Source organism: Mytilus galloprovincialis, chromosome 13 (assembly GCF_965363235.1).
Source record: "Mytilus galloprovincialis chromosome 13, xbMytGall1.hap1.1, whole genome shotgun sequence".
Taxonomy (NCBI): Eukaryota; Metazoa; Mollusca; class Bivalvia; order Mytilida; family Mytilidae; genus Mytilus; species Mytilus galloprovincialis.
In genome coordinates, this window is record NC_134850.1 from 42707589 (window position 1) to 42732231 (window position 24643).

Consider the following 24643-nt stretch of genomic DNA (forward strand, 5'->3'; position numbering starts at 1 on the left):
ATTATTCACAGCGGGGCCCACATAGATGGCTCCCATCTCAATGATATCTAGTTATTTTACTAAACAAGTAAGGACAAACTATGGATGGAAGATAAAAATTCACATAAATATTTCAGGACATTTGATTTTTTAATAAATATACGATTTAAAAAATGCAAGTGCAAACAAATTTAATGTCTTCTTCTTCTTTCTTCTTCTTCTTTCTTCTTCTTCTTTCTTCTTCGTCTTCTTCTTTGCTTAAAACTTTACACACTTTGTTATATTAATCTAAACATCTGTATACTTTTTGGTGATGATTAAAAATTTAATTTTTCAGTTATTTAGTATTTTGTATAAAAGGGGCAGGGTTTTTTACATGTCGCGCCGTATCTCAAAAACAATTTATGATTATTGCTTAAAACTTTACACACTTCTTTGTTATATTAATCTTAAGATCTGTATACTTTTTAGTTTTGATTCGAAATTTTATTTTAGTGATATTTAGTTTTTTTTTAAGAAAAAAAAAGAGGGGGCTCATATGTCCCTGCGTATCTCAAAAACAATAAATGGAACAAAGCAGCCTGAGTTAGTGGGGCTGCTTTCATGGTAATTCAAATAACCTTTTATTCACTTTCTTCCACCACAGCTATTTGATTTTTTTTGTTATTTGTTTTTATTTCAAGCCATATTTTCCCGCTTTATTTGGAAGTCGTTTTGATGTTGCCACTAATTTGAGCCGAAGCATTATTGTCCATTTTTAAGCACAATTACTTAACTGTACTTGGGTTGAGCACAATTCTGTGTCCATAGTTGTTGTTTTTTTCAATTGTTTAAGTGTCCTGTTAACGATACTGCAATGATATCAATTTCAAATTTTTTATTGTTAGAGGAAATGAAGTCCATGTAGAAAGTAACCAACCTGATTGCAAGGTTAATGTGTTCAATTAATTCCATTATTATCTTTTTTTAGGGTTCTCCTTGGAAGCAATGAGACAGACTTACCATTTAGTCGGAGTGACCACACTTCCTAGGTACTTTGTACAGCAGGTTTTGAATACAGCCAGTGTCTCACAATATCTACTGGAACAGTCGTGTAACAGACGAACTTCACCATTTGGAACCACTTACGATGGATGGATGAAAGGTAAGGGCAATATAATTTAGTGGGAGTGACCACACTACCAAGCTACTTTGTACAGCAGGTGTTGAATATACAGCCAGTGTGTCACAATATCTACTGGAGCAGTCATGTAACAGACTGACTTCACCATTTGGTACGACTTACGATGGATGGATGAAAGTTAAGGGCAATATAATGGATGGAATATAAAGGTAAAATAGCATAAAATCTGGCTGTTTAATATCAAAGGCAGGCGTCTGAAACATTTTTTTAGCTTGTACTTTTCTATTTCTTTAGCAGTTAAGATACCCTATGAGAGCCGAGTGGTTAGTGCATCGGACTACTAACACAAAGGTTCCTGGTTCGATTCCCGTTTAGAATGAAAATTTCAGAAACTCATTTTTCGGCTCTCACTTGACATCATTTGCGAGTATGGTCTTGAGGAAACGATGATAGTCCGTCGGAAGGGGACGATAAATGGCTGATCCATGTTTTGAAGAGGGGGATGCATGTTAAAGACACCTTTGTAGATTAAAAAAAAAAGTGGGCTAATGCTGCTACAAGGCAGAACTCGCACCCGCAAAATGGAAAGGGATTACTATAAGTTTCAAAACTTGTTTTCCAATCAACTATAAATAAATATGTTTAAACTAAACCCTATGCTAGCACACCAGATTTACTTTTTATACGCCCTTCAAAATTTTATGTCCGCCGTCCGTCCGTCCGTCCGTCTGTCTGTCTGTCTGTCTGTCTGTCTGTCTGTCTGTCTGTCTGTCTGTCTGTCTGTCTGTCTGTCTGTCTGTCTGTCTGTCTGTCCACATGGTGCACAGTAACTTGAGAACCACTTATCCAAATTTAATGAAACTTAACATAGTTGTTTATCATGATTGTCAAATGATCTGTATACCTTTTGGTGAAAATAAGATTTAAACTTTTTGAATTATGGCACTTTGTAACTGGGGTCTGTTTTTTTCACATGTCGCACCTTATCTCAAAAATGATTCTTGATTATGGCTTAAAACTTTATATACTTTTTAGTTATATTAACCTTAATATCTGTAAACTTTTTGGTGATGATTCAAAATTTCTTTTTGAGTTATTGAGTATTTTGTAAAAAAGGGGGAGGGATTTTTTTACATGTCGGGCCATATCTCAAAAACTATTTAAGATTATTGCCTAAAACTGTACACATGTCTTTTAAGCTCACCTGGCCCGAAGGGCCAAGTGAGCTTTTCCCATCACTTGGCGTCCGTCGTCGTTGTCGTCGTCGTCCGTCGTCGTTAACTTTTACAAAAATCTTCTCCTCTGAAACTACTGGGCCAAATTAAACCAAACTTGGCCACAATCATCATTAGGGTATCTAGTTTAAAAAATGTGTGGCGTGACCCGGCCAACCAACCAAGATGGCCGCCATGGCTAAAAATAGAACATAGGGGTAAAATGCAGTTTTTGGCTTGTAACTCAAAAACCAAAGTATTTAGAGCAAATCTGACGGGGGTAAAATTGTTTATCAGGTCTAGATCTATTTGCCCTTAAATTTTCAGATGAATCCGATAACCCGTTGTTGGGTTGCTGACCTGAATTGGTAATTTTAGGGCATTTTTGCTGTTTTTGGTTATTATCTTGAATATTATTATAGATAGAGATAAACTGTAAACAGCAATAATGTTCAGCAAAGTAAGATTTACAAATAAGTCAATTGACCAATATGGTCAGTTGACCCTTTTAGGAGTTATTGATCTTTATAGTCAATTTTTAACCATTTTTCGTAAATCTTAGTAATCTTTTACAAAAATCTTCTCCTCTGAAACTGGGCCAAATTAAACCAAACTTGGCCACAATCATCATTAGGGTATCTAGTTTAAAAAATGTGTGGCGTGACCCGGCCAACCAACAAAGATGGCCGCCATGGCTAAACATAGAACATAGGGGTAAAATGCAGTTTTTGGCTTATAACTCAAAAACCAAAGTATTTAGAGCAAATCTGACAGGAGTAAACATGTTTATGAGGTCAAGATCTATCTGCCCTCAAATTTTCTGATGAATCCGACAACCCGTTGTTGGGTTGCTGCCCCTGAATTGGTAATTTTAGGGCATTTTTGCTGTTTTTGGTTATTATCTTGAATATTATTATAGATAGAGATAAACTGTAAACAGCAATAAAAAGAGTCTAAAAAGTTAACACGGCGTTTACTCGCGTGCACCGTATGTAAACGCCGCGTTAACTCTGCGTTAACTCCGAAATTTTAGTAGACATAAATAGTAAACGGGCGTTTACTTTCGCGTTTACTTTCGCGTTTACCTCCACGTTAACTCGAAAACCGCGCGTCTTCTAATTTTGTAAAGAGCAAACGGGCGTTTACCTTCGCGTTTACTTCGCGTTAACGCGAAAAAGGCGTGTCTTCTATTTTTGTAAAAAAAAAAAAGTAAACGCCGGTTTACTTTTTTTAGTAAACGCGCGTTAACGCAGATTGTTCTAGTATCCTGGATACACTGACCTAATGTATCACATGATAAGGTACATCAAAATATCCATCTGTCCATTTTCGATCAACATATTGACGATTGCATTTAATGAAATGACACCTCTTTAATTAATTTATTGAAAATTAATCATTGCATATAAGAACAAAATGGAAATTCGTCCTGTAACTGTAAAACTTATTATGAACTACATAGGCATACGTGTTACTGTATCTGTATATAAACTAATATAATAATTAAATTTTAGATTTAAAGATAATGTGCTACGGCATAGAACCAAAGTTTTGTACGATATGTCATTTATTTTATTCTTGAAGCATAACCTAGTTGAATCTGCCGTAAAGAATGTTGACAAATTACTTTAACAACATAATTTTATATGTTTTACATGTACACAAAGTTTTGAAATATTCAGTTTTGGCATATTTTTTTTCAAATATGCCGGTTTATGTAAGTCGATATTTTAAAAAAAAAATAGAAAATTTTGGAACTGATTTTTTTTTTTTTTGGCAATTGATAAATGTTTATATTTCTAATAAAAAGTGTTTTTGAATGTTAAGGTTTAAAACACATATACGTAAAATATTAAGTCATTTTAACAACATAAATAAATGAACAAATGCACACGACGATTATTTTATAATATACACAATTACAAATGAATTAGTAAACGCGCGTTTCCTTTTAAGCGCACGTAAAAATACAATTGAGAAATCTGTAGTAAACGCCCGTTTACGTTTACGTGCACGTTAAATTAAACTTGTGAAATCTATTGACTAAACGGACACAGAGTAAACACGCGTTCACTCGAGTAGACATTGGAAATTTCCATTTTTACCGCGTTAACGTAAATGAGCGTTTACTAGTAAATGCGAAATTTAAAGTTAACTAACGAAATATGTGCACGCCGCGTTAACTTGCGTTTACTTAATGTAATGTTTAGTCTGCACCCAACTGTAGATGGAGATAATTGTAGCAACAAGAATGTTCAGTAAAATAAGATCTACAAACACATCACCATCACCAAAACACAATTATGTCATGAATTTATCTGTGTCCATTGTTTAATATGCACATAGACCAAGGTGAGCGACACAGGCTCTTGAGAGCTTCTAGTTTATATTAATCTTAAGATCTGTATAATTTTTGAGTTATTGAGTATTTTGTAAACAAGGTGGAGGGTTTTTTTTTACATGTTGTGCCGTATCTCAAAAACAATTTATGATTATTGCTTAAAACTTTACACAATTCTTTGTTATGTTAATCTAAAGATCTGTATACTTTTTGGTGATGACTCAAAATTTTATTTTTGAGTTATTGAGTATTTTGTTATACAGGGGAGGTTTTTTTTTACATGTTGCGCCGTATCTCAAAAATTGTGGGGTTTCACATGTCCCACCATGTCTAAAAAACAATATATGGTTATTGCTTTAAACTTTCTCAGAAACTATTTATGATTATTGCATAAAACTTCCACACAAGATGTCGCGCGTATCATGCGCTCATGGCGCAGCTGTTTACTACACATGTCGTCCTGTATCTTAAAAACGATTTATGATTATTGCTTAAAACTTTACACACTTCTTAGTTGTACTAATTTAAAGATCTGTATACTTTTTGGTGATGAATCAAAATTATATTTTAGAGTTGTTGATTTTTTTTGGTAAAAAAAGGGGGGAGGGGGGTCACATGTTGCGCCATATCTCAAAAAAGGTTTATAATTATTGCTTAAAACTTAACACTCTTCTTTGTTATATTATTCTTAAGATCTGTATACTTTTTAGCGATGATTCAAAATTTATTTTAGAGTTATTGAGTTTTTTGTAAAAAAAAAGGGGGGGGATTAATATGTCGCGCCATATCTCAAAAAGGATTTATGATTATTGCTTAAAATTTTACACACGCCTTAGTTATATTAATCTAAAGAATTGTATACATTTTGGTGATGATTCAAAATTTTATTTTAGAGTTATTGAGTTTTTTGTAAAAAAAGGGTTTTTTTCACATGTCGCGCCGTATCTCAGAAACTATTTATGATTATTGCATAAAACTTCACACACAAGACGAAGGGCGTATCATGCACTCGTGGTGCAGCTGTTTATTTGCTGCTGGAATACTGAAATAAGTGTCTTTATAAAGAGTGCCTGTTTTTTATTCATAACTAATTGGACATTTTTTTCATACTTTTAAATCTAGTTTATAGGAGATATTGCTTAATGGAGAATAATTTTAAAGTATTCAAAAAAATATCTGCGTTGTTGCAGCCTCAGATGTAACGTCTTTAGCACCTATGCACTGATCACTTAACACATGAACTGTAATGTTCTTTTCATCCTACTTTTATCCTACACTGTTCTTTTCTATTTTATTTGATAAATAACCTTGGCAAATCTAGTTCCAGTTAGACAACTAAATTTTCAGGTCAAGACATTGGTCACATGATGAAAGCGGATTTGTTGAAAATTGTTGGACACAATTAAAAAAAATGACATTGCAGAGTCCCATAAGCATAGCTATCATGTTCGACCCTTTGTCCGGTAAACAACTTTGATCTTTTAGGTCAGATGAAAGTTCTTTTAAAAGTCCAATTTCAGTGTCAACAAATTCATTTGGACTGGTCCCCCATTAACTCCATAAGCAGACCTAGACAAGCAGAAACAAACAGTTCCACTCATGTTGTCTGTAGTCACACTAGTATTGATAACCTACAGTCTTATATTTTAATGCCCCACCTACGATAGTAGAGGGTTATTATGTTTTCTGGTCTGTGTGTCCGTCGGTCTGTTCGTTCTTACGTCTGTCAGTTCGTCAGTCCATTCGTCCCGCTTCAGGTTAAAGTTTTTGGTTCCAATCAACTTGAAACTTGGTACACATGTTACTCTGATATGATCTTTCTAATTTTAAAGCCAAATTAGACTTTTGACCCCAATTTCATGGTCCACTGAACATAGAAAATGAAAGTGCAAGTTTCAGGCTAAAGTTTTTGGTCAAGGTAGTTTTTGATGAAGCTGAAGTCCAATCAACTTAAAACTTAGTACACATGTTTCTTATGATATGATCCTTCAAATTATAAAGCCAAATTAGACTCTTAACCCCAATTCCACGGTCCATTGAACATAGAAAATGAAAGTGCGATTTTCAGGTTAAAGTTTTTGGTCAAGGTAGGTTTTGATGAAGTTAAAGTTCAATCAACTTTAAACTTAGTACACATGTTCCCTATTGTATGATCTTTCTACTTTTAATGCCAAATTAGATTTTTACCCTATTTCACAGTCCATTGAACATGGAAAATGATTATGCAAGTAGGGCATCCATGTACTTTGGACACATTCTTGTTTTCTTAAATCTTCAACACATGATATTACAATGAAATTCAACTATAAACGCGGAAACAATAATGATACAAAAGCATCACATAGGATTTGATCTTTTTCTTATAAGGTATCTGTCCAAATGTGTGACAAGTGTTTATAATTTGATACGCCTCATCACTAATTAAAAACCGCTGTCTGTCGTCTTCAACACGTAGCCTAGGCTCGCATCGAACAGCTTTGAAGAGCCCAAAAGTTACTAGTATAAAACCATTCAAACTGGAAAACCAACGGCCTAAATCTATATATAAAAAAAACGAGAAACGAGAAACACTTATGAACCACATCAACAAACGACAACTACTGAACATCAGATTCATTTATGTCATATATGTATACTTGACTTTGAATAACTGTTTTAGGCTGATGCTTTATAGATTTAAAACCAAGCATTTGAGGGATTGAAATTTTCCTGAAAATTTGCTAAATTGGTGGGGGGTTGACAAAAGAACCATCCACCCCTTTTTTCTACTTCATTCTTATCTTTAAACAGCTATGCCCTGCTTGTAATTATTGCCTGATGACATTGTTTTAAATTGAACACCTGAATATTCAGAATTCATTCTCTGAAAGTGAGATATTAATGGCAAAAATTTATCTGTCCTATTTTTACTAAATAATGTTAATCTTATAGCATGAACAAAAACTGTAAAACGCTTTGAAGTTGCTGTTGGTTTATTTTTATGGTTTATTAAATTGATACATTTCTAATGTTTGGGATTTGCATGTGTATTTATAAAAGTTCCTGTTTAAGTATGAGAAATTATTTAAGGTGAAAATTTCTGTCCCTATCCAATATACCCTCCTTTTCCGGTGGCAGTCCAAATTTCTACGACCATCATCCCAGATGGCCTCTATTGTATCAACCTACCTATTGTATTTGTGAACTTGTTCTCGTCCTGAATATGCATGAAATATTTGCCACTGGGCGTTAAGCAACCAACAATCGATCAATCAATTTAAGGTGAGAAAAGGCAAAACAAGTACATTACAAATTTTTATTGTTAACCATCAAGTTTTAAGAAATAAGTCTGTATTAACTCGGAGATGTGACATTTATTCAGTTTGTTGGCTATGTTGAGGAATTCTTAAATTAAATTTGTGGATACAGGCTTGTCTATTCTTTATAGACATCCCCAGCATCTACGAACATTTAATACTGTTTAGAACTGAATGATTGAATTTGCATTGCATCAGTCAGGGGTGGTACTTAAACAAGTGATTTCAAAATTACTTCTTTGTGTGATTTTGGCTGTGAAATATTTAAAATTTTTGCTCTGACTTTTCAAAATCACTGAAACAAATAATTTGAGAAGTAAAAATTTAATCACTTCAACAAGTGTTTATAACATTTTTTGGATATTTTTTCCACAAGCTTGATTTTTTTATTGGTAAAAAGACCAGAATTCCATTGAAAAAAACAACTATTTACATGCAGAAATTGTCATTTGCTTGATAAGCCTGCTAGTTTTTACAGTTTATTTGAATATGCAAAAACTGGAATCATTTGTAGATCAGGACATAACTTTACAATAAATCATTCAAATTCTAAAGAAAACAAATCAGGTCACCTAATATTGTTGACCTTTGTCTGATAGTAAGAGTAGTTAATGAATATTTGATTACAGAACAATTCCCAAGGGTACTTTTAAAAGCTTTATCGCACTAACTAACTTACCGCCCAAGCGCACTAGGGATATTGATATCCAAAGATAAAGGGATAATTGATTTATGTAGGAAAATTATAGAAAAGTTTGTAGAAAATATGAAAAATCAATGAAATTAGCATTTGAAGATCAAAGAAAACACCAAAATCACTTAAATAGGTGATAACTGAATATAAAAAATCACTGAAATAAGTGATAATGAAATCACTTGTTTAAGTAGCACCCCTGACTTATATGAGATGATTCCAATTGTCCAAGGCTTCATATAAAACTTGATAATGTATGGTATTCATTTATTAGTCAGGTGTACATGTATTATCATGGAAATTACGCTATAATTCTCTATATTTTGAAGTAGAAAATGAATATAGTGAGACTGTTGATTGAAATTCTGCTTTCTATTGTTAATAGGTTGTACTACTCAGTCCCTGACACTGGAATATATCAAACCAACAGAGACAACCTGTTATACATTACCAGATTGTACAGGGTTCCAGTGTTGTGTAGATGCTTCTGTCATTGGAAGGTCTTTCTTGTACAAAATATCTGTTGATGCTTGTAAATACAAATTGACTGTCGCCATTGAAGGTCTGGAATATGAACAGGATCTCTTGACTTACAAGTTTGGTAAATTCAGATGTGTATAAAAAACATAATTATGAGAAATAAATAAAATATTATAAAAAAAAATGAAATGATAAAAATAGTTTTGATGGATAATTAATTGATAAAACAACATACACGAATTAATCAACCAAAACTATAAAAGGAAAATCATTTTATTTTCAGTTGATTAACAATTAAGAAGTTATGAGTTTGTTAAAATACTTTTCATCCATACATACACAACTTAAGCTAAAACTCAAGAGCAGATGTTTTAATTACTTTACTTTTACATCTTAAATAGTTGAGATTCTTTTTCGGGAAGGGTTACTTTACATTTGCTGATGTACATAAGCAGCAATCAATCAAAGTATATATTAAATTATTGTTTTGCCTTACAGTAGCGTAGTGTATGACATTTAACTCTTTTCCATCTACAGGTCCGTCCGTACTTCGTGCATATGTACATCTCAAAATTGGTTTCTATTCTCTAACTGTAGTTTGCCTCAACCAAATGTTTTGAAACTAATACACAATTTTTTGCTTATTACCAAAACAGACAGATCAAGTTTGAATTTTGGTGGCATCACTTTTACCTTTTAAATGGTTATGCCCTAGATAGAAAAATTGCTGAATTTTTTGTTTCCGTTTTCTAACTTAAGGTTACATCCACAAAATAGGAATCTTATACACAATGCTTAATACCACAAAACACAGATCGAGTTTGATTTTTTATGGCGTCACTTATACAATTATATACAGTTTTACAAATGAACATGTTTCTGAATTTGTCATTTCAATTCTCTAACTTATGTTTGCCTCTACTAAATGTAATTAAACTTATACACAATACTTGTTACCACATTACTAAATCAAGTATCAATTTGGGTAGCATCAATTATACCGTTCTAGAGTGATGTTCTGTTATAACGCTATATGCAAGCTGGGGCATCATGTGTGTCTAATGGACACATTCCCCATTTATTTTTTTATTTATTTAAGGTACACAAGATAAATTCTACATAAATGGTGTCTTCAAAATGGAGTAAGTACAATTAATAATAGAAATATGTCAATTTTTTTCAAAAAAGAAATGTTACTGCAGTAAACTTTTGAACAGCAGGAAAAACAATAAGCTTGATCATAAAATGCAGTCTTTGGATTATAATTCTATAATTTATAATTTATCGATGTCCCTAACAGAGGAAAGGAGTATGAAGATCCTTCCAAACACTTTGATGGAGTTTAAAAAACATCTAAAACAATGTGAAATTACCACATTGAAGAGATATTTTAGAAGCTGTGACTCTCCTGTGGAGGGAAGAGTGAATACTAGGTTGATGCCACTGCTGGTGGAGTTTTAATTCCCCGAGGGTATCACCAGCCTTGTAGTCGCACTTCTTTATTGACATGAATTATCATTGATAAGGTCATATTTATAAATTAACTGTTTACAGAACTTTTGAATTTATGAAATACTAAGGCTTTTCTACATCAGGAGTATATTACCTAAGCTTTATATGGCAAAACTTACCCTAATTTTGGTCTTCAATGCTCTTCAAGATCATACTTTATTTTGGCCTTTTTAAATTTTTTGAATTTGAGCGTCACTAATGAGTCTTTTGTAGAGGAAACGTGTGTCTGTCGTAAATACCAAATTTAATCCTGGTATCTGTGATGAGTTTATTTGATTCTATACAATCATTCATGAAATATAATCTTCATACTTTAAAGAGTTATCTTGATAGTTTGTAAAAAAAAAAGTGGAATCTGGATACATAAAGTTGAAAGTCTAGTGTTTATGTTCCGGACCATATGAGTATTTGGACCATATGCGTATGGTCATGACCATATGGGTATATACTCATATGGTCCGACCATACGCGTATGGTCCGACCGTACACGTATGGTCGGTGTAATTAACAAGTTTACAATACATTTCCCTGTAAATATCATTGATTTTTTTAGAAATTAATATTACATTTTTAGAAATTAATATTATTAACATTTGAAAAAATACCTATATGGTCCAAATACCGGCCAGTTAATAACCAAACCAGTATATATACTCATATGGTTCAACCATACGCGTACGGTTGGACCATACGCGTATGGTCGGACCATATGAGTATACGCATATGGTCATGATCATACGCGTATGGTCCAAATACTCATATGGTCCGGAACATTGATACATTATGGATTTGTGTAAATTTCAGCTACCGGATTGAGGAATTGCCAATAGATGGTTTATACTTTTTGACAGTAACACTGAGTGTATGTTTAGAAGCCAATGCTGATTGTGCTGTACAGAGATTAGTTGCTAATAATCTGAAGTTAGTCAAACCTACATGTATAACTAATGACCAGTTTGCCATTCCAGGTAATGTAATAACTTAGAGAGGGTTACTGTGACTTGACTGTTAGTGTTGCTCTCCACCTATTGCAACTTATTCAAAATTCTGACCAAATTGCAATTTGTTTTATAAAACCAAACTGTTCAACTGGTCAGAAATTTGAACAAACTGCTGTAGAAAATTACAGTCAAGTCTTGAAAGTGCAAGGCGATGAAATAAAAATATACTTACAATCTTATAAGACTTTAACTCCACTTTACTTTTGATGTGAAAATTTGGTCTATCAGTGTGTTTAGATATTTTGTAGTCATTTTCATGCTAAAGGTGAAATGTAATTTTGAATTGCTATAAAAATGTCCAAACTAAGTTTTCATATAGTTTTCTTTCGAAAAGTCTTCTATATTCCCAAGAATCATACATTATGTGAATAAAAACATTTCATATTTAGTAAAATATGTGGGAAATTACAATATGTTTGTAGGAAGTTTCCATAGGGAGATAATCATTTTTACTTTCAAAAAGACTTTATTCAAAAGAATAATGTTTTAGGTTATCTCCCCATGGAAACGTATCAATAAAATATTGTTATTCCACAGATATTTTAATGAATATATGATGCTTTAATTCAAATGATGTCCGATTCTAATAAATATAGCAGACCTTTCAAAAGAAAAATTATGTGAAAGTATAGTTTGGACATTTTTATAGCAGTTCAAAATTACATTTCACCTTCTGCATGGTAATGACTATAATATATCTATACAAACTGTTAGACTGATTTTGTCACAACAACATTAAAGTAGAGATGAAGTCACATAGGATAGTAAGTATATTTTTTATCATTTTATCACATTGCACTTTCACATTTTGACTGAACAGTTAGTTCAAAATTTTTGACCAGTTGAACAGTTTGATTTGATAAAACAAATTGCAATTTGGTCAGAATTTTGAATGAGTTGCAATAGTCGGATAGCAACACTAACAGTCAAGTCACTGTAATACATTTAGGTCATTTTAAATATCAGAAAGTGATTTAAGTTGAAATTTTTGGTTGAATTATTTTTTCTTTTAGATTGCTACAGTGAAATATTTAACAAATGTAAGATTGGTTTCACCTAATGACTTACTTAACAGTGAATTTTAATATGTTGCAAATTGTCTAAATCTTCAGTAGTTTTTGGGTTTGATTGTTTTTTAAACCAACAAATTTTCAAGAGCTATTCATAATCACTAGATATACACTATTTTTTGTGAGCTATTTATTTTCAAGAGTGGAAAAAAATTAATTATAAATGGTCACTTAATTTGTCAAAGTTGTATCTTCTGTTATACAAAAACACAGATGCAGTTAAACAAAATTGATGAAAATATATTGCCATGTAATTGACAAGGAAAGATTAAACCTGTAGGTTTTCAATATGCAAAGTACAACAGTTAGTATGCAATTAACACTGTACTTTAATATTAATGAGTTGGATACTTGCTATACAGCAGCCCATTTTTGATAACCTTAAGATATATAATTTGGTAGTATAAAAGTAAAGTATTGTTTTACTGGTATCTCTTATGTTATCCTCTCTTTTTATCCATATTAAAATTAAATTTCCAGGATTTTCACTGTTAGAATGGAAGGATAGCAAAGGGTTAAGTTCATCAAACTCTCTACCAGAATATGCTGCTTTTCTCCTCATGAGTGATCTAAAAATAGCCAAGTACAAGAAGGAACCAAAGTGTACCATAGCATCACCAGGCTGGCAATCAGGAGGTAATAATCTTAGGATGAAGAACTGCAATTTTAACTCCTAATTTATTTATGTTTATGCAGAATTTGTTACATGTAAAAAGAACCTAATGGTCCAAGGACACAGTTATCGTCCTTTGGTTTTCCTTGTCTACGAATATAGTCCCTAGTGTAAACAGTTTATAACTTGCATGTTTTAATTGATACACTTTCCCCAATTTATTTCTTGATATTAAATGGATGAAATATCAAGTAGGGGGATGTAATTACATGTTAAAAAAAATTAGGTGCTGAATCTTTATGTTAAGTAGTGATTTGGTCCAGTTCAAAAAGTTCAAATTTTATCACGTCTGAAGCTGTCAAACTGAATTTTACACCCCTTAACACAGAATTGTTAATATTTTGAGTTAGAGCTGGTAGAAGTTTCTATAATTTTGATATTATTTGTCTCACTGGTAGTTCACTACACTGTAAAAAAAAATTTGAGAAAGAGCAGGTGCGATTTTTTTAATTTGAACTTTTTGTCTTAAAGAAATGCACTACGAAATAACTGTTCTCGGGCCGACATGGTTTTTATACACCCGTCTTTTAGACGGGACGTATTATGGTATACCGTTGTCCGTCCGTCCGTCTGTCCGTCCGTCGTCCACACTTCGAACAATAACTGAAAAACACTTTCACCAATTTCAATGAAACTTAAGTAAATTGTTTATATCTATTGACGTAAGCTCCCTTTCGTTTTTTTTTAATTTCAGATTTTAAGTTTTTGATTTATGGGGCTTTATTTATAAAAAAGGAGGGATTTTCAACACTTCGGACAATAATTCAAAAATGCTTTCACCAATGTCCATGAAACTTTGGTGAATTGTTTATATCTATTGATGTAAGCCCCCTTTCAATTTTTATAAATTTCAGATTTTAAGTTTTGGATTTATGGGGCTTTATTCATAAAAAAAGGGGGATTTTCAACACTTCGGACAATAACTCAAAAAGGCTTTCACCAATGTCCATGAAACTTTGGTGAATTGTTTATATCTATTGATGTAAGCTCCCTTTCAATTTTTATAAATTTCAGATTTTAAATTTCCGTGTTATGAATTTTTATGCTTAAAAAAGGGGGGAATTTCCAATTTTGGGACAATAACTAACACTTTCACAAAAGTTTATGCAACTTTGATAAATTGTTTATATCTATTGACATAAGCTCCCTTTCCATTTTTATAAATTTTAGATTTTACGTTTTCTTAAGTAATGAATTTTTATACTTAAAAAAGGGGGATTTTATGAAACTTTGGTGAATATATTAATGTAACATCCCTTTTGATTTGTATATATATTTCTAGTTGATCATATAAATTCATTTAAAGCATAAAAGACAAGTTAAAAGAGCAACGGGCGTATCATGCGCTAAAGCGCAGCCCTTTATTTTAAGTTGTTGGTATTGAGATTTTTTAGGTGTAAGATTGAGGATTTAAAATGACATTTAACGATTCTTAGAAACATTCAGCCATTGTCAAAATAGGAAGTTGCATGAAGGGAGACAAGTTTGGAGGGAAAATGTACTAAAATGAATGTTTTCTGCTCTTTGGTCCGATTGTTGTCTCTTCGACGTATTCCCCATTTCCATTCTCAATTTTAAAACCAGAATTGGTAAATCTTGTCCCTTGTCATGAATATTTGGTTGCAATTTGTTAAATAATTAATCTGAAAAGGTGGTAGTAATTAATATTTTAAAATATAATTCTTTATTGATAAATCACCTTAAAAATAATAAAAGAGAACTTTATACCTGTAGAAAACAAGTTTCTTTCAGATGCATCTTGTAATATGTTAGCCTTTTATTTAACATATCTCAAATAATAATAAGGTACTTATTTTGGAAAGGGCTCTTATTTGATTTCTTTGCTAAGAATAAAATCTACCCATTGTTCATGCTGATTGAAATTTGAAAGATGTATGATATTCATTTAAAGGGGCACCAGCTACAAGATATATAAAAATCTAAAATATGATTTTTTGGGGGGTCAATCATTAATGAAAGTGAAATAGTGAAATAATAAGTGCCTTTAAGCAGCCAGTATGATTCAATTTTGTCAAAATAAGCTCAGAAACAATGATTAATTATTCACTTGCAAGTGAATAATTCAACCTCATTGAATCTTAATTCATATGTGAACTTCAATTTAACTCCTTAGTTAGAGATGGATAAGGCATGAATTGTGCATGTGCAGTTATTTAAAGTAAAAGAATGTCAACATTGAAAGTAAAAAAAAAGGTAAATCATGTGATTGACTGATTCAATACAACAAAAAAAATCATTCTTATACAGAAAAAATGATGATAAATATATATATATATTTTTTTTATCTTAATAGGAAATTAAACTAACTTAGAAAAATCCAATTGCAAGAGTTCATAATTTTATTTATTTTATTTATATCTATATTTATGTTTATATCACTTATATGAACATCAGAGGTCTTCGTAGGTCAACTTGATAGTCAATTAGATGGCACCCAGACTAAAATACACATGATAGGAAGCTACATATTATCGAGCCCATGCCCTGTTAATTGTTTATTTTAGACTTTTTATACGACCGCAAAAATTTTAATTTTTCGTCGTATATTGCTATCACGTTGGCGTCATCGTCGTCGTCGTCTTGCGTCGTCGTCGTCGTCGTCGTCCGAATACTTTTAGTTTTCGCACTCTAACTTTAGTAAAAGTAAATAGAAATCGATTTGACACAAGGTTTATGACTACAAAAGGAAGGTTGGGATTGATTTTGGGAGTTTTGGTTCCAACAGTTTAGGAATTACGGGCCAAAAAAGGGCCCAAATAAGCATTATTCTTGGTTTTCGCACAATAACTTTAGTATAAGTAAATAGAAATCAGTGAAATTTAAACACAAGGTTTATGACCACAAAAGGAAGGTTGGAATTGATTTTGGGAGTTGAGGTCTCAATAGTTTAGGAATTAGGGGCCAAAAAGGGGCCCAAATAAGCATTATTCTTGGTTTTCGCACCATAAATTAAGTATAAGTAAATAGAAATCTATGAAATTTGAACACAAGGTTTATGACCATAAAAGGAAGGTTGGGTTTGATTTTGGGAGTTTTGGTCCTAACAGTTTAGGAATAAGGGGCCCAAATGGTCCAAAATTGAACTTTGTTTGATTTCATCAAAAATTGAATAATTGGGGTTCTTTGATATGCTAAATCTAACTGTGTATGTAGATTCTTAATTTTTGGTCCCGTTTTCAAATTAGTCTACATTAAGGTCCAAAGGGTCCAAAATTAAACTTAGTTTGATTTTAACAAAAATTGAATCCTTGGGGTTCTTGAATATGTTGAATCTAAAAATGTACTTAGATTTTTGATTATTGGCCCAGTTTTCTAGTTGGTCCAAATCGGGGTCCAAAATTAAACTTTGTTTGATTTCATAAAAATTGAATAATTGAGGTTCTTTGATATGCCAAATCTAACTGTGTATGTAGATTCTTAATTTTTGGTCCCGTTTTCAAATTAGTCTACATTGAAGTCCAAAGGGTCCAAAATTAAACTAAATTTGATTTTAACAAAAATTGAATTCTTGGGCTTTTTTGATATGCTGAATCTAAACATGTACTTAGATTTTTGTTTATGGGCCCAGTTTTCAAGTTGGTTCAAATCAGGATCCAAAATTATTATATTAAGTATTGTGCAATAGCAAGAAATTTTCAATTGCACAGTATTCAGCAATAGCAAGAAATCTTCAATCGCACAGTATTGTGCAATAGCAAGAAATTTTCAATTGCTCAGTATTGGGCAATAGCAAGAAATCTTCAATTGCACAGTATTGTGCAGTAGCAAATATTTTTAATTGCACAGTATTGCGCAATAGCCAGAAATATCTAATTTGCACAAAATTGTGCAATAGCAAGAAATTTTCAATTGATTGGAGTCTTTCTTTGTCCAGAATAGTAGTTGAGTCAACTTAAATCATTGTTTTATACAATATACAATGTATATTCACTTTTACTACCAACTGATAAATTAAAACAATCTTTACCATTCAGTGATAACAAGCACCTTTTGTTACATTTTAATATTTTATGATGTATTTAAATGAGTAGTTATTGTTGCAAACTCCATTAGAAATTTGAATTGAGATCAGTTTTGGAAAAAGGGAAAGGGGGATGTGAAAAAAATGGGGGGGGGGGGGGGGGGGGGTTAAATTTTTCTCATTTCAGATTTCATAAATAAAAAGAAAATTTCTTCAAACATTTTTTTGAGAGGATTAATATTCAACAGCATAGTGGATTGCTCAAAGGCAAAAAAAAGATTTTAAGTTCATTAGATCACATTCATTCTGTATCAGAAACCTATGCTGTGTCAACTATTTAATCACAATCCAAATTTAGAGCTGTATCCAGCTTGAATGTTGTGTCCCTACTTGCCCCAACCGTTCAGGGTTCAACCTCTACGGTCCTATAAAGCTGCGCCCTGCGGAGTATCTGGTTATAATTTGAATGAATGTTTTACATTGTTATGGATCAAATATTAGAATTTGAGTCAAATCAGTGAACATGAATCTTATTGCAGGTTGTCCATTGAATGTTGACAAGCCAATGCTCCATGACAATGTAACCTGCCAAGTGACCAGTAGTTGTACTGGTGTCAAGTGTTGTGTGTACACAGAGGAACTGAACCGTAACATAGATGTGCACCTTCTACTGAACCCATGTGACCAAAGTTTGTCTCTGACGATTGATTATCTAAAGTACAACAGAAGTTTGTTTGACTTCAGTTTTGGTTAGTTATAATCATTTGTATCAAGATAGAATCAAAAAAGTTAATTGAAGTCAGCACATAAATTAAAGAAAATGAATTGTTTATTAAGTATCGGACGAATATACATCTGATCTTTCAAAAAATGAAAATATTGATTTTTTTGTAAACAAAAATTGTTTGTGTGATAGTATGTGAAATTCAGATCAGAAGATAGGTAACTTTTGTAAGATGTTTTGATTTAAGATCAGGAGGGTTTTTTTTTAAACATTTTTGGTTGTAAATGTAACCATCTGATGTAAAACAAAAATTCCTTTTTCAGTATATTTTTCTTCAATCTTCCAACTGAATGACATATATCAATGATTCTAACCTAGGCTAATATTTGACTTTAGTTGAACTTGTAGCTTAAAATAAGTTGCTTGCAAGGAAGCTATTAAACCAAGAGTTCTATATGGTAAGGTTGAAATTATTCCTTCGTAAGTTTTACGGACGCCATAACTAGTTGGTTGACTGTTCACAAATGAAAGTGGATATGTTCCTTACGTCCCCATTTTTAATGACTGCAATTTTAGGAACAAATAATAAGACAATATGTTTAACAATAGATTACTAAGATGAATAGTTGATTTAAAATATTAATTAATTTCTAAAAACTCTGTACTTTAATGCATGTAGCAAATTGAAGTGTTTTCTGTAAATATGAATGTTTGAATTTATTTCATTTGACATGTTTGAACAATGTATACATTACAGGAAGTTTACAGAAGTTCTACATGGAAAATGTTGTACGAATAGAGTGAGTATCATAGACATAAAATAAATAACATTCTAAAAGAAACATTTTCTTATAACCAAAGCGATTTATGGATTTCTAAATCTAGATGATTCTAATATATTAACATATTAAAAAAAAATTACTGCAACTATTAATTTATAGACTTTTTTTGCATAATACAGACATTTGACAGGTTATCTATTCCATACCTACCAACTGTCATTATTTGTGTGGGATTCCCCCCATGGGGCTCTCAAATGAAAATTTTGAATGAGCAATTTTTGTCTTACAATTTAAAACAAAATCAATTTTACAATGGCTATAGGTTTGTAAAAGTATGGAGAAGCCATTAAAAACATTAAAATATATTTGAAGGCCCCTTGAAAGTTTTGTAGGACTATAAGAGCCATCTTGCATGTAAAAACCCTGTGGGAAAATTGAAACGTTGGCAGGTATACTATTCTGTGGTAAGACATATTCGTATTCAGCCATTAAGTGAGAGCAACTAAAAAAGGAAAATTAAACTTACAATCAGTGCATTCTGAGAAAAAACTGTATATTGATGATGTTATTCTGAATAGAAAACTTTTTTTTCAGTTAATTTCCCATCAAATTGCCCAATTTGTAAGCTAGATTTTGCTACATTCAATAAGGAGTCTGTAGTCTGTGATATGAAAATAGTAGAATTATTCATTGTTGACCATTGTATTATTTTTTTGTGAAGATGTTAAAATGGGTTTTTCATTAAATAATATTTTATTATTGTAAATTTCAATGTTCTACATTTCTAATGTTTATTCAAGCTATGTGATATACGATCTGACCAACAACTTCCAATACCTTGTTGACATGAATATCAGTGTTTGCTACGAGTCATCAGGGCCATGTGAATTAGAATCAATGATTTTCCATGATTCTGTGCTGCATAAAAAACCTTGTCAGTGGAGGACAGGCTTCAGAGACCCAAGTAAGATTATAATACTCTGACTTCTCGGGTCTAAATAAAAGCTTTTTCAATAGAGAACAGCTAGCCTTCATAGATCAATTTAGTAAGTTAATGATACTTTTGACTTCTATGATCTGTCAAGTTTTGTCTTTAGCTTATTGATATGAATTTAGGGAATATGTTAATGAGTATATAACATAATGACATTTAAAGACTTAAGGATATTGAGAGTACAAAAAGTATTCAGTCACAATGGTGGCATTTCAACATTTGAAAATGAAAGTAGCAAAGTTTCCGTGTTATGAATTTTTATGCTTAAAAAAGGGGGGATTTTCCAATTTTGGGACAATAACTTACACTTTCACAAAGTTCAAACTTATACATGTACTATAAATAAATTAAATAACAAAATACAACAAAAATAAAAATTTACCTGTCCTGGGAGCATGATTACATTTGATCATTGGAATCTTTTTAGCTGTACACACACTGAATATACAGTACTTGCAATCTTAGTTGTTACTATTTGAGCGATAAATCAGCGGTCATTGATCAGTCACTGATCAGTCAAGTTTGCATCAAACTCATGTCACTAATCTGTCGGACTTGTAGTACAAATATTTGACTGATCAGACAGATCAAACGGATTGACTTTTCTGACGGATTGAACTCTACTACGTATATATACACCACATGATAAACTAATACAAATTACAGAATCTTCGTTTCGTTTCATTTAATTAAAATTGCAACATGGAAAATAACAAACATTAAAGTACAAAAGATCGACATTTTTTTATTGGTGGAAGAAGACGTCAAGTCTTCTGTAGTCCTATACTGCTGGCTGTAAAATCATTGAACTGTTACCAGGAGTGTTACCGTATCCCTTTCTGTGCTTTACAATTTCATAATAACTTCCGTGCCATATCTTGACACCGATGTTTACACATGATCTAAGCATCTGCATAATTTTATTAGTTAGGCTTGAAAAGACAATCACTATTGTTAGTGATATAATTTCTCATGTTTTAATATTTTAATATCTTCCCTTTTATTTATGTGAAAAAACTATGTGAATTAAGTTTTTTATCCTACATTGAACTTTTGATGTCGTCCCTAAAACACATAGAAATAATCAAAATTTGATGGCTTGTTTTGGAACATTAATAGGTCATAACAATATTTCTCACTGATTGTTATAATAACTGTCTTTCATAGCTTAATAATTGGAATAATCGGAATAAAACAACTGCATTATTCGGGTTAATCTTAACCAACTTGGTTACGTATCTGAGCATGTGCACACATGGTAAATTTAATTGTTAGTTATTCATACAATCCATCTTGTGTTAAAGTCAGGTAGCTATGTGGAGAGTAAAACTTGAAATCGATGAGGCTTGAACAAATACACGGATTTAGATGTTCCCTCTGTGTTTAGATCTTAAGGTAGCAATAAACAGTTAGGAAAAAATATTAAAATTTGCCCTTATAAATTTTACCATTCCCTTTTTAGCTCACCTGGCCCATAGGGCCAAGTGAGCTTTTCTCGTCACTTGGCGTCCGTCGTCCGTCATCATCGTCGTCGTCGTTGTCCGTCGTTAACTTTTACAAAAATGTTCTCTGAAACTACTGGGCCAAATTTAACCAAACTCGGCTACAATCATCATTTGGGTATCTAGTTTAAAAAATGTGTCCGGTGACCCCGCTTACCAACCAAGATGGCCGCCATGGCTAAAAATAGAACATAGGATTAAAATTCAGTTTTTGGCTTATAACTCAAAAACCAAAGCATTTAAAGCAAATCTGACATGGGGGTAAAATTGTTTACCAGGTCAAGATCTATAAGCCCTGAAATTTTCAGATGAATCGGACAACCCATTGTTGGGTTGCTGCCGCTAAATTGGTAATTTTAAGGAAATTTTACTGTTTTTATACGCCTGTCGTCTTTTAGACGGGACGTATTATGGTATACCGTTGTCCGTCCGTCCGTCCGTCCGTCGTCCACACTTCGGACAATAACTCAAAAACACTTTCACCAATTTCCATGAAACTTAAGTGAATTGTTCATATCTATTGACGTAAGCTCCCTTTCGTTTTTTTTTTAATTTCAGATTTTAAGTTTCGGAATTATGGGGCTTTATTCATAAAAAAAAGGGGGGATTTTCAACACTTTGGACAATAACTCAAAAAGGCTTTCACCAATGTCCATGAAACTTTAGTGAATTGTTTATATCTATTGATGTAAGCTCCCTTTCAAGTTTTATAAATTTCAGATTTTAAGTTTTGGATTTATGGGTCTTTATTCACAAAAAAAGTGGGATTTTCAACACTTCGGACAATAACTCAAAAAGGCTTTCACCAATGTCCATGAAACTTTGGTGAATTGTTTATATCTATTGATGTAAGCTCCCTTTCAATTTTTATAATTTCAGATTTAATATTTCCGTGTTATGAATTTTTATGCTTAAAAAAGGGGGGATTTTCCAATTTTGGGACAATAACTTACACTTTCACAAAATTTTATGCAACTTTGATAAATTGTTTATATCTATTGACATAAGCTCCCTTTCCATTTTTATAAATTTTATGTTTTTTTAATAAATTTTTATACTTAAAAAAGGGGGATTTTATGAAACTTTGGTGAATATATTAATGTAACATCCCTTTTGATTTGTATATATATTTCTAGTTGATCATATAAATTCATTTAAAGCATAAAGGACAAGTTAAAAGAGCAACGGGCGTATCATGCGCTAAAGCGCAGCCCTTTATTGGTTATTATCTTGAATATTATTATAGATAGAGATAAAAAGTAAACAGCAATAATGTTCAGCAAAGTAAGATTTACAAATAAGTCAACACGACCGAAATGGTCAGTTGACCTCTTTAGGAGTTATTGCCCTTAATAGTCAATTTTTAACCATTTTTCGTAAATCTTAGTAACCATTTACAAAAATCTTCTCCTCTGAAACTACTGGGCCAAATTAATCCAAACTTGGTCACAATCATCATTGGGGTAACTAGTTTTAAAAATGTGTGGCGTGACCCTGCCAACCAACCAAGATGGCCACCATGGCTAAAAATAGAACATAGGGGTTAAATGTAGATCTTGGCTTATAACTCTAAAACCAAAGCATTTAGAGCAAATCTGTCGGGGATAAATTGTTTATCAGGTTAAGATCTATCTGCCCTGAAATTTTCAGACAAAACAGACAACCTGTTGTTGGGTTGCTGCCCCAGAATTAGTAATTTTAAGGAAATTTTGCAATTTTTGGTTATTATCTTGAATATTATAACAGATAGAGATATACTGTTAACATCAATAATGTTCAGCAAAGCAAGATCTACAAATAAGTGAACATGACCAAAATTGTCAGTTTACCCCTTAAGGAGTTATTGCCCTTAATAGTCATTTTTTAACAATTTTCATAAATTTTTGTAAATTTTTAGAATATATTTTTCCCTGTAATTACTGGGCCAAGTTCATTATAGATAGAGATAATTGTAGCAAGAAGAATGTTTAGTAAAGTAAGATCTACAAACACATCATGATCACCAAAACACAATTTTGTCATGAATTTTTCTGTGTCCATTGTTTAATATGCACATAGACCAAGATGAGCGACACAGGCTCTTGAGAGGCTTTAGTTTAAATCTTTCCAACTATACTAAAATGGCATACAACAACAAAACATCGCATGATTTATTATGATGGTAGACAATGCGATAATCAAAACACTAGTTATAAATACTTTAATCATCAGTGACATGTATTATGTTAGGCAAAGCTATTTAAAAGTGATTCAGCAAGTAAGAAAAAAAGACTCCATTGTGATTGAAGACTTTGTGCACATCTCTGTGTAGACAGTTTTCAACATTAGATAGGTCTTATATATTTCCCTCCTTAGACTATATGCTGTAAAAATCGTACTGTTATAGAGCTTAAATGGGTTCAAACTTTTGAATTTATATTGTCATGAAAAATGTTACTATGGAGTTATCCATGTAGCTTCACAATTTTATATTAACCAAAAGGGAAAAGAAATAAATATTCAGTAGGTGTAAAGACATCAAGAATATTTCTGATATAGATATGACCCATTTATTTGGAATCAAAATATTAACTTAAATGACTATCTTATAGATTTTTCTGAGTCTGGCTGGAGAAATGAGATGAACATTACATCTGATGCTCAGCTGTTCCCTGTAGACATAGCCAGACTGACAGAGGCTCTATACGTGGGACCTTACCAGGCAGATACACCGTGTCAGGGTTACAATTCACCATACACAGGATCTATTAATGGATGGAAAGACGGTAGGTTTCTTGTCAACTGCAAAAAGTGACAGAAGTGAGACTTTAGGCATCAAGGTTAACATTTGTTAAAGTTAGCAAATGATATTACAAAATTACAGTGAGTTGACTGTTAGTGTTGCTCTCCACCAATTGCAACTCATTCAAAATTTTGACCAAATTGCAATTTGTTTTATAAAATCAAATTGTTCAACTGGTCAGAAATTTGAACCAACTGCTGTAGAAAACCACAGCCAAGTCATGAAAGTGCAAGGTGATAAAATAAAACATACTTACAATCCTATAAGGCTTTAACTCCACTTTAATGATGTTGTGACAAAATTAGTTTATCAGTTTGTATAGTTATATTATATTCATTTCCATGCTGAAGGGGAACTGTTTATTTTGAATTGCTATTAAATTGTCCAAACTAAGCTTTCATATAGTTTTTCTTTCTAAAAGTATTCTATATTTATAAGAATCAGACATTATGTGAATTAAAACATATCATATTCAGTAAAATATGTGTAAAATT

The 24643-nt window shown here is 32.0% G+C and overlaps 1 protein-coding gene across 1 annotated transcript in view; it reads left to right on the forward strand.

The window, feature by feature from the left end:
- The window catches only part of LOC143056124 (uncharacterized), a 98822-nt gene that overhangs the window by 51658 nt on the left and 22521 nt on the right, over positions 1–24643 (forward strand). The window contains exons 25-33 of the mRNA XM_076229210.1: positions 950–1123; positions 9033–9248; positions 10227–10269; positions 11444–11607; positions 13191–13346; positions 17905–18114; positions 18847–18889; positions 19672–19835; positions 23959–24132. Of these exons, the coding sequence (XP_076085325.1) occupies positions 950–1123; positions 9033–9248; positions 10227–10269; positions 11444–11607; positions 13191–13346; positions 17905–18114; positions 18847–18889; positions 19672–19835; positions 23959–24132 (1344 nt within the window). The remainder of the gene's footprint in view (positions 1–949; positions 1124–9032; positions 9249–10226; positions 10270–11443; positions 11608–13190; positions 13347–17904; positions 18115–18846; positions 18890–19671; positions 19836–23958; positions 24133–24643) is intronic.